This window comes from Pinus tabuliformis, chromosome 8, assembly GCF_031772625.1.
Source record: "Pinus tabuliformis cultivar Carrire ecotype Pingquan chromosome 8, CPIR1, whole genome shotgun sequence".
Lineage (NCBI taxonomy): Eukaryota > Viridiplantae > Streptophyta > Pinopsida > Pinales > Pinaceae > Pinus > Pinus tabuliformis.
The window spans coordinates 479,494,498-479,506,796 of record NC_142294.1 but is presented as its reverse complement, the minus strand read 5'-3'; the positions used below and the strand labels follow the sequence as shown (position 1 = coordinate 479,506,796).

Sequence of the window (12,299 nt, the reverse complement as noted above, 5' to 3'; positions counted from 1 at the left end):
AGTGGCAGCATACAAGCTCACTATGAAATGTTGACAGTCCATGACAGGGCAACTGCAAGCAGAATAACATGAGAGAAACCCAAAGGGTATCCTACCTGAAAATATTGCAGTAAAACAATATGAGTGCACAACAGCAACAAAATACAAAGAGAGAAGCCTGCTTTTCTTGCACCAATCACACCAGCAAAATAAATAACTGTAACTTGCACCAACAGTTACATACCCTGTTTTTCAAAGCCTGAAGCACTGGTTGCATCAGAAGAGATGAGAAAAGACAGTAAATGAAACAAAAAAATCACATGAATAGCGGCCTTGTCAAAGTAAAATTTTGACCACAAGTCATATGAAGCTTCAGAGAGACAACAACATGAATGTGCCCTATACAGTAGAAATCCAATGACAGACGTGTGGAACTAGAACCCCAGTAAAACTGGTGGACATTTGTTTTCAAAAATACGACATGAAAATAAAAATAAAAAGCACCCTGAAAGGCATGGCAGTGGAGACTCAAAGACAGAACAACAGACTAGGGTAGAAAAAAGTGAATTCATCAATATGACAACACAGTCGTATAGTACACTGGCATGTGCATACAAGATCATGGAAGAAAATTCCAAATTGATTTTGTAATTCCCATTTAAATTTGAAAATCAGGGGCATTAACTATTTGACAAAGACATAACTTCTCTAGTAATCTACAAATATATGAAAACTTTGATAGGTCATAAATGTAAGCATGTACATGGACAAGTCAGAACAAAAGTAAGATGTGACACTTTAATACTTGAAAACTGTGAGGTATGATTTGAAAATCAAATTTGCTTTGATCACTATATGGACATGAATATTTTCATCACAAGAAATGTTTGAGAGTCAGGTGGATAAAATTATGAAATTGCAATTCTTCTCCAAGTCCACACAACACCGATGTGTTTCTAAGTTGGAACTGACCATTCTAACCCGAGCAGCAAAGAAAAAAAATAACACATTAGATATCTAATAAGTGAAAGGACACATTAAATTTGATTGCAGTCCAATTCAATATCAATATCCTCTTATAACCACCCCACACAACCAAAGGTGATTTATAATTATAGTAATATAACAAGGAATGTTAACTTGAGAGAGTAGTATTTTGTAATGTGGATTTCATTTATTCCCATGACAGGCTACTCTACTTTAAAAGGAAAAAACAAACCTAAAGAGAAAAGGAAAAGCCACAGAAAATTAAGATGCAATTTTACTCGCAAAATAGAAACTGGTTTCTAGACACTACTCTCACCAACAATGTTGAAATGGTTTGTACTCCTATTATGAGAGAGTGAAATTGTAATCAAAATAACTCAATAACATTTTCCCACTGATACAATAATAGTTAAATATTAATATCTCCCAATCATGGATAATTAATTACAAATTTACTTCAAAATTGAAATGGACAACACTTAGAGAGAAAGCACATATGGAAAGCAATAAAAGCACAGTAGCAAAGACAAACAATGACTTTATACGTGCGTGTACAACTGATAGGAAAGGGTAGCAGACTCTTAGTTGTCACAAGTAACGCTCCAGTACTTCAACAAAATTCAGAGGTGGCCTTCAGAGTAAAGGAAGGACTACATCATTAAAAAATGCAATGCTTTGGAGCAGCTGGGCAACTGCAAGACTATCCACCTGTATAATCAGAAAAGAATGCCAAGATGAATGCAACCAACAAAACAATTCTGAGAACTGCAAACATTAGGAAGTGGAGTTCACTGTAAAAAAACACAAGAAGACACCAGAATGACTTCTGTTTAGGTGGCCTTTCATTTTATACCATATTTCATAAAAGAAATCAGTCCATGTCTTCAAAATGCATCTTTCATAATCTTTACTGACATTAACTCATTAATGTCAAAACAAGGGAAATATTTTATAACCATATAGGATGAGTAGGCCTCAAATGTTTACCTGAGTTTTAAGGTAAGGTTGAAGCGTGATCACAAATCATGATGGATCAGATGATGGTGTGCACAAGGTTGGATCCACAATGCAAGATGCATGCAAAGCCAACACATATGGAAGTGCACGAGTTTCAGAGTCCAAGCTATTTGATTCTTCCACCTAGCAAAATAAATGCCACCAACTAATCCAGCAATGGAAGAAATTTAACTTCTATGTATTTAAACAATTCCTAAAATACGTATACAATAGTATATTAACTCCATAAAAGCATTCAGATCAATCAAAATACCTTCAGAATACTTTCTAGCAAACATTTGCACATCAATTCACAACGAGTTCGGACAGATGCTTGTAACACCACACTTGTTCCAGTGCTCCTAAGACAGAAATCCAAAGCCAAAGTGCGTTTGATGATAATAACTAATGGTTGATGGTTGTTCAACATAGCTAACACATTGACTAACTGTTGTGTATGTTCTGCTATTTGAAGGGTCTACAAACCATAACTCAGAATGTCTTGCACACCAGATCCTGCAGGCAGATTCAAAAATGCATCACGGACAATATGATGTACCAGCAAAGGACATTGAAAAGTAAGATCCTTCTTAACCTTTTCTTTTTTTCTCTCATCTTAACCTAAATAACCATCCATGACAGCTTCCCAAAAGCCTTATGAAAAGGTTCCTAGACAACTTCACGAGTCCAGAAAAGGAGGAAAACTGCATAGACCAAAGTACCAAAGCAAGAACACTAACATTAATTGTAAAAACAAATTGCAAACATTGACTTCCTCTATAACTACTATCTACATCAAGCAGTTATTATGCAGCAGGGTGCTGAGAATTAGTAGGAGAATTCTGAATAACATGCCACATTTATATATTTAAATATGAAGTAATTGGATTCAAAATTAACTTCCAACAAACGAAATTTGATCAAACAAATGAGCTCAGGGAATGGAAAAAAAGCAATAAACATACCTGCGGCTGCAACATCTTTGTCACCATAAACTCCTTTATAAACAGTCCCAAATGCGCCTTGAGCGATAATACTCGTGATATCCAGTGTTTTTAGCTCAACTTCCCACTCCTCCTTTGGCTTCCGAGCTTCTGATTTGTCCATACCTTGCTCAGATTCCAGTCTAGATTCCCCAGATCCAGACACTTTTCTCCTAAATTCTACAACAAAATCTAAGAGTAGCGGGAAATTAACAATTCGGTAACGAAGAAGAGTAGCGGTAATGGGTAAATAGAATCTAAGAGTAGCGGGAAATTAACAACCCGGTAACAAAGAAGAGTAGTCCTAATCGTTTGAATAGGTTGATTTTAGTTATTGATTCCTCTTTTCATTTTCCATATAAATATATATGTTTTTTAAACATTTAATTTTGTATAAAATATTATTTACATATAATTATTTTTGTCTTTATTTTTATTTTATATTACATATTATTAATTTATTTCTTTATTTTTATTTTATATTACATATTATTAATTTATTAATTGTTTTCTATTTTCTTTTTTTCTAATTAATATATTTATTTATTTATTTTATATCCATTATAGTTATTTATTGTATCTTTTTTTTGCATCACTAGAGTGTTTTTTTCTTTATTTAGTCAATCCATCTAAGTTATGAAGATGGACCACACTAAGTGGTTCAAAATGTGTAGACTTGAGAATTTCCAATGTGATTGTTTTGAAGATTCTCCTTATAAATATTATGTATCATAGAAGCTTGCACTCAGAGAAGGTCGATTTCAGATTTTAGAGTAACCGAAAATTAGATTTTTAGTAGTTTGTCAATTGCTTTGCTAGAGTATGTTGCCACTATTGAGGTTAAGTTTTATTTTCATTTGAGAAAAAGGAGGCCACTTGACATAGAGGCTATACCTAATGATGTTGAAGGCTTAGAGAGTGATAAGTTTGGCATGAGGGCATCAATAAAAACTATAGAAGCCCTCCCTAATACAAGAAAGTATGTTCATATAAGGAGGGAAAGGGGACATGAGGTTTACACATAATGGGATACCCACTAACCCTTAAGGAGGTGGAAAATATCCTCAAATATGTGAATAATGTTATCAATAAACTCAATTAGTTATAGGTAGCCCATTATTTTCGTAGAACATCACTTAGAGCTCAAAAAGACCTTATTAGAAGCTAGTCATAGTTTACTTTAAATTAGTAATTCACGTTAGTCATTTATGTATGTGCTCGGGCTGAAGAAGAACTTGGTATTCATTTCCATGCTTGAGGATAGAGGCTATGATGTGATCTTCTCGAAATGAAAGGCATTCCTTCGACACATAGCCATGGGTCAAGTAAAGAAGATAGGGATTTGGGTGAAGGATATTTATAAGTTGGAGGTAGAAGAGTGTGATGCTTTGAGCACAAAAGAAAAAAGGGTGCAGAGCCGAGACATTAGTGAGTTATCGCATAGGCGATTGGGCTACTTACATCATGGGGCTTTGAAGATATTGCAGTAAATCTCTAGCGGTCTTCCCAAAGGTATTCTTAAACAAGTTGATACATGCAAGGGGTGTACTTTGGGAAAATACACAAATTCTTCCTTTCACGACAGAGACAGATGAGCAAAGGCTATTCTAGATCAAGTCCATTTAGATGTGTGTGGACCATTCCCGATAACATCCATGACCAAACACAGGTATTATGTTATATTTTTTGATGACTATTCTCATAAATGCTGGATATTTTTCATGCAGAAAAATGATCAAAATTTCACAAAGTTTATTGAGTTTAAAGAATTGCTGGAGAAAGATTTAGGCAAGAAGGTTAAAGCTCTAAGGAGTGATAATGGTGGTGATTATGTCTCAAACAAGTTTAAGAACTTCTGTGCAATAGAAGGGATTAAACGGGAATTAACGGCACCCCATAACCCTCAGTAGAATGGGGTGGCCGAGAGGAAGAACAGAAGCATAGTAGGGGCAGTAAGGGTGATGTTGCATGATCAGGGCCTACCACTACACTTGTGGGTTGAGGCATACAACACAATGGTTTATGTTCATAACCATAGCCCACATCGAATACTTGAGATGAAGACACCAGAGGAGGCTTATTCTGGTAAGAGGCCAGATGTTGCTTACTTCAGGATTTTTGGGTCCTTGGTATATTGCCATGTGACCAAAGATGCATGGAAGAAGCTTGAGATGACAGTAGAGTTGGGGATATTTTGGGGGTACACTGATACACCTCACAAATATCAGGTGTACTTTCCAACCAGAAGAATGACAGTGGTTCGCAGGGATGTCAAATTCGATGAGGAGAAGGCCATGCGAGTTTCCCTTGAGAGGGAGCTTGAGATACATGCAAATCAAGAGATTTTGGCTCCTAAGGTTGAGGAGCCTCAGATTGATTTGGAGAAGCCACATGCAAAGGATCTGGGCATGGAGACATCCGCTCAGGAAAAGTCTTCCAGAGAGGGAAGAAAGCGCACTAGAGAGGCTGACAGATTGTTGGATGATGCACGAGAGAATGTGGGAGCACCAATTTCTCAGTGCACACAGAGGAGGTTACGTAAGAGGTACATTAGATACATGGCTCTTATGCGAGAATGTGTTGTGATAGAGCCAAAGGAAGTAGTGCAACAACCAGTTTTGGTTGATGCCTTGGTGGAGGAGTATGAATCTATACTTCGTAATAGTGTTTTGGATGTGGTCCCAAGATTGGAGGACAAGTCAATGGTGATCTCCCATTGGCTTTACAAGCTAAAGCAAGCTACATATGGTAGTGTGGAGAAGCATAAGGCTAGATTTGTGGCCCATGGTTTTTCATAGTTAGAGGGGATTGACTATGATGAGACCTTTGCTCTTTTTCCAAGGTATTCATCAATCATACCTATATTGGCACTATCAGCATAGATGGGTTGGAAGATACATCATATGGATGTAAAGACAATCTTCCTTAATGGCATGATTGAGGAAGAGGTGTACATAGAGCATCCTGAAGGTTTTGAAACCTTTGACCGTGAGTCGCATGTGTGTTGGCCTAAGAGAGCATTGTATGGCCTCAAACAAGCACCCCATGATTGGTACACGAGGATAGATAGCTACTTCACCAGGTTTGGCTTCACGAAGAGTGAAGTGGATGCAAACCTGTACCACATAGTGGTGGAATGTAAAATGTTGATCATTGTACTTTATGTTGATGATCTCATACTGACAAGTGATGATCAGTTGATCAAGTCTTGCAAGGAGGACCTTGCAACATATTTTGAGATGAAGGACATGGGGCTTATGCATTACTTTCTTGACATGGAGGTATGGCATGGAGATGGGGAGTTGTTTGTGTCTCAGGGAAAGTATGCCAATGAGATACTCAGGAGATTCCACATGGAGAGTAGCAAACCCATGGAGACTCCTCTACGAGTTAACTGGAGGAAGGAGGATGCAACTTTATGGGAAGTAGTGGAAGCTACTATTTATAGGTAGCTTGTGAGTTCACTCATGTACTTGGTGAACACACAACCGGATATGTGCTATGCAGTTGAACAACTTAGTCAAGTGATGGTTAGGCCTACCAAGTTGTATTGGAAGGCGACAAAGCATGTGTTGAGATACCTGATGGGCACTTCGCAATATGGATGATGGTATAGACTGATAGAGGGAGTGAAGATTCAAGGCTTCATCAATGTAGATTGGGAAGGGAGTGCATTCGACAGGAAGAGCACATTAGGAGGTATCTTCAGTATTGGGTCAACGAAAGTTTCCTTGTACAACAGGAAACAAAGATCGGTTACACTCAGTTTGGTAGAGGTAGAGTAAATGGTTGCAATTCAGGCAACATGTGAGGCCATCTAGATGAGGAAGATCCTAGTTGTTTTGTTTGGTCAGCAGATGGATCCAACTGTGATTTACTGCGATAATCAAAGTTGTATCAAACTCTCTAAAAATCCAGCTTTTCATGATCGGTCCAAGCATATTGATATCTGATATCATAATCTCAGAGATTGTGTATTGAGGTTGATTATGTTGTTAGAGTACATTCCCAAGGAGATGAAAGATGTTGACATTTTGACAAAGGCATTGTCAAGATGTAAATTCGAGTTTCACAGAGACAAGATCAAGGTAGATGATTATCCCTTTCTTGTTGAGAGGGAGTGTTGAGAAATGGAAACCAGAAATTTCAGTTTAATTTGTCCTTGAATTAAACTGAGAATTGAAATCGAATTCTATTCTCATAGCAACTTGTAAATAGTTAATTAAGTTTAATTAACTTAATTAGCTTGGGAATTTCGAGTTGGAATTCTTTTTGAATTCATGTATATGTTCTCCCTAAGTTTTATGGGTCCAGTATGAGTTTAAATTGAGTTGGAAATCAGATCACTTAGTTTACTGAGTTAAGTTAAGTTAAATTAGTTCTAAATTGTTTTTGGAACTAATAGAGGACTAACATTAAGTTGGTGAACTAATGGATCCACTAGTGCTACTCCAGTTAACTAAAGATTCCCTCATGAGAAACTCATGCATGTCAGTTCAGAGAAAGACCTAGTTGAGACTAGAGTGCAAGGACAGTGTACTATCAGTGGTATTATTTACTGGAGTGTAAATATCGTGCATTCATGAGAGATTGATCTTATGCTTGGACTGTGTAGTTTTGGAAGCATGAATTCCCTTTAAACATGGGCTATTCATCATAAGAATTACACAAGAGATTAGAGGCTTGGAGAGTTGCATAATTAGCTAAGTGCTGGCCAAGAGCTTGCTTGTGAGCTAAGAGAGTTGAACATACTTGTGCGGAACTATTCTAGTGAGAACAGGCTTTGTATCTTCACTCATATTTGTGATATATGCAATACAGATAGCAGGGTTTTGAGTAGTGGCTTTCCCCAGATACATCTTGTGTTATGTGCCATTGATTTATCTTCTTCTTATTCATATTGTTTTCATCGATCTATTGGCTTCCTTTGGTTGAAAGTAGAAGTAAATTCTTGTCTTTTCTTTAGTACATTGCATGAACTTGTGAATTTAAAATATTTTCTACAGTTTCTATTACTGAAAATAGAAATTACATTTTGTAGATGCACATCGTGCATATGCAATCCTGTGCCAAGAAATGTCCATTAAAAATGTCAAAATATAGGGCACACAAGTCCATTGTAAAACCTTGTGTAAATGTACCACAAGAAACCCCACAAGATGCAGTGATTATATTCAAAAAAACTGTCAGTGACACCCAACAAATAGTGGGTTGATAAATGCATCATACAAGAACCCCAAAAATAGCAAGGAATCGAAGAAAAAATGACAACCAATTAAAAATAATGAACCCCATCTCCAGCTTCAGAAGGAAGACGTTGAAAAACAATAAATAACTAAAAAGTTGTTATTCCTAGAGGATTGTCATGGTGGCCAAAAAGAGATCTGCCATGGACAAGGGTGTGCAACCATGATGAGGAGCCCACCACACAAGCCCAGAAAAGAAACTCTGGTGATAGGAAAAGGAGGCCACAAGGACCAAAGAGGAGTCGACAATGATCTCAGATGATAAGCGAAATTATCATGTTGTACTGAAGCAATGAGGATGATAATGGGAATACCCCATGTCTATCCATGAATCAACATCCACCTTTCTTATGTAAACCTTCACACAAATAATGACGCCCACCAAAGAAGACCCAAAAACATTGGCTCCAAGAAAAAATTGTGAAGCATGGACCAGGGGCAAGGGCAGCTAGGGTTCTAGCCTCCCCACCCCACACGCCATGCAAACAAACACCTATGAGAGAAGGAAAAAAAAGCAGTATAATAGTCTAATAAAAGTGGAGGAAGGAAAGTTCAAAGAAAACCAGCAAAGGATGCGCTGGTCTCCAATATGTAGTTATGGTTTCTTCACTCCTTCATCACACCTCTCTGATGAAGAAATTCTCCAACTCCCATTATTAGCATTGGTCACACTTATTATTCATAAGATTGAGGTTGTAATGATTATGCACTTAATACCAAATCGAGAAAGACTCATAGACCCTTCTTCTTACCATTCATTCAAACTCCAACATGAGATATATACGATGATATGTTGGAGTGTTGAACAAACCATGTATAGTTAAAATAACCTAACTCAATACCCTCCAAATGTTTATTAGTATTCACAAAAATAATTGAGCAATCATGTTTAACAACCATTTAGTGCATAAGTGATGAAGACCTAACTATGAAAGCATGAAGATATTTAGGGAAAATGTTAATGCAAGTAACACTAACATTATGTCAAAATACCTCCTTCAGAAAGAATTTGTAGAAGATTGAATCAACTGAGTCCATAATGGTTTTTAAAGGGTACTCTTTTCAATTAAGTTTTAGTACACCCAATCCCCTCAAGGACTTTTTAGGGTACAGGTTATACTTTTGCAACCCATAAGGTCACTAATGGAGGTGGGTATCCAAAATTTGACTTCTTTTAACCATCTCAAATATTTTTTTAGGTCATCATCATCTTTTACTCATTGAGAGCTTTCCTATGATATAAAATTCATCAAATTCTGAGCTATGGACACAAAGTTATGGTCCTCAGAAGTTTTACCCTTCTTAGTGCCACATCAACAATCATAATATTGAGTCATGGAATAGATGTAGTAGTTTGGTGCCACATGTCACTACCATATTGCACCACATCAATTGTATGAACTGTAGCTAACATGTGGTAGTCATTTTATCATGTGTCACCATCACAGAGTGCCACATTTGTAGTTGGACAAGTCGACCTACCAAGTCATATTTGGATTTGTGGATTTCTATAAATCCATTTTATAAAAAGAGTTAGAACTCTATATATTTGAACTTCTAGATATTTGAAGGATACCATTAAATCACTTAAATGGAAAATCCATATCCAGATATCCAAATTCTTGGATATAAAAGATCCACTTATTAAAGAGAATTCATAAATTCATTTAAATAAAAGTGCCAGATCCAAATATCCATAATCCAAAAAGGAATTTCTATTAAATAATTAGATCTCTATATTCTCAAATTATCTTCCTCCAGATAGCCACATCATATACCACATTGAGCACCATGGGGCCTTCCACCTCAACACTTTCATACTCACATCATCATCATTGTCAGAACAAGTCCAAATATGGACCTCCAAATATCCAAAAGATCCTAAAAATGCCATTTTTTCCGAAATTTCAAATCTCGAACCCCTATTCTCCATTTCATCCACTATGTCGACATCCACATTGACCACCATATTAGATTCTTTGACCATTTTTCCATGTCATCATGACATATTTGACGTCCACATCATCACCTTTCACTTACCGCTCAAATGAGGGTTTATCATGTTGGGATCCACATGTCCTCCACGTGTTCTAGCTACCTAGCATCTAGATCCATATTTTTATTTAAAATCCATTGATTTAAAGTTTAAAATACCCAGATATTCAGATATTCAGGATATTTGACCTTTGAAACTTTACATGCATCAAAATCTTTTAGATGTTTTATATATTTAAATATCCATATATACCTTTGTTGGATTCATGTGCTTGGAATAACTCCAAATTCTTGGATATCTAGATATTTGAGACATCTCAACTCTAGTGGAATTCCGCTCTTGGCCCTTTTTCTCAGTTGGTCCTCTGCCACAACTCTCCCTAGCCCATGTGACTAGGGCTCAGGGATAAAATTTGATCCTCAAATTTCAAAATTTGACAATTTTACTAGAAATTTTGAAGTAAAATTTCATTCTTCCCCATGGTTGAACCCAAATTCCATAAGGGTCAAATACTTGTCCAGATGACTTTTGAGGATATAAATATGCTCATTAACTTGTAAAGGCATACAAAGGCTTCCAATATGTTTCCATCCACCAAGCATCTTGTTAATGAATTCAAAAAGAGGACATATGACCAAATCCCCAAATTTGGTCTAGTTGAATTAAATTCCACTCACTCCTTTGAATCTATAAACTTCAAGTTTCAAAACTAACTCCTATACAATAAGAGATACCAACATTGTGTCTTATCTCTTGAAGAAAAACAAAGTCCTCATAAAAATATTATAAATCAACCATTCATGTGTGTGTGTGTGTGTGCACACAGATTCATGATAGCCCAGAGCTTTTATGAACTTTACAACATATTGTAGACTAATAATTACAAACTTGTCCAAGCCAAGGTATTTATCACAACCCTACCAATTTCTCCTCTCTAGGACTTCTCATCATTAAACAAGGATATAACTCATGTTCTCAATTCCATAACTGGCCAAGTGAAGGCTATTAACAAAAGTTGATACTTAATGAGCTATTCAACATTTTAAAAACTTCCCCTAGTTCACAAGACATTACACATCAATAATACAACATGTAACATACTTTAATGATGATCTTTGTAAACATAGAGCATTCTTATGAGAATTACAACCAACAACCAAGCATAATTAAACAATGTTCCAACTCATCATCACATATATAGTTAGAAACCTATCATAATAGCATTCATGAAGCTTTGAAAAAATAATGTCATTTCATTGAAGAGAGATAAATACACTTATCTAAGTTTCTTTAAGCTTCACTTAAAACTAAAGAAGGAAGATCTACTCTCCACCTGACCATAAGCTCAACTACATCATAATTTTTCTTGCAACGAATCACCCTTGAGCTAGATTCGATGCCACAAGAGGTAGCCTCACTTAGTTAGAGAAACGTAAATATATGGCAGATATATGAATACAACTCTTATTGATACATAGGAATTATACTATTGTCTATCAACCTACTAAGTTCGGGCTTGATACTAATCATAGGGTTACCATATCTAGCTTGCACAACATAAGGGGGTCCTTCTCTACCTAACAATCCCTTAGCACACCCCTTCCCATTGCTTCTTGTTCTCCCAAACATCAACCTATAAAAGAAAAGGCCCTTTCTTTTCTACTCAACTTGAAGAATTAAACTCCGATTTCTTTAACCAGATCAAGGATTTTTTGTTCCTCACGGGTTTTTGTCACTCAAAAGGTTCTCTACATGCATTTTATTTTGAATTTCAGTTCCCATATCCCGTTATGTGTCTAATGCATGAGCATCTTACTCTTGAAATTGGAAAAAAAAAAATTTGAAATGTGGAAGGAATTAGATTCCTTTATTTTATTAGAAAATTAATTTTGTTTTAGTTTAAAGATTAGAAAGTTTGGATATGAATGATGTTAGAAAAAATAATAAATTTTATCTCCTTTTGTGGATATAGATGGAAGTAGTTTTCTTATTAAGTTTAGAAAATAGACTAGATTTGTAGAAGGAAAAAATATGAAGAAAGCTAAGAATTTTTGGAGAAAAACAAGGAGCTTGGATTCCTTTTTGGGAAATTCCAACTCATCCAAATTTTAA

At 36.0% G+C, this 12,299-nt stretch overlaps 1 protein-coding gene across 1 annotated transcript; it reads right to left on the bottom strand.

Moving 5' to 3' along the window:
* Window positions 1–1,122: 1,122 nt before the first annotated feature.
* Window positions 1,123–3,190, bottom strand: LOC149236154 (serine/threonine-protein kinase 54-like). The gene is made up of 4 exons (XM_089461523.1): window positions 2,928–3,190; window positions 2,237–2,478; window positions 1,954–2,106; window positions 1,123–1,674 (listed from the first exon to the last, which is right to left on the bottom strand). The coding sequence occupies exons 1-2, from the start codon at window positions 3,067–3,069 to the stop codon at window positions 2,441–2,443; spliced, it is 180 nt and encodes a 59-aa protein (XP_089317649.1). The 5' UTR covers window positions 3,070–3,190; the 3' UTR covers window positions 1,123–1,674; window positions 1,954–2,106; window positions 2,237–2,440.
* Window positions 3,191–12,299: the final 9,109 nt, after the last annotated feature.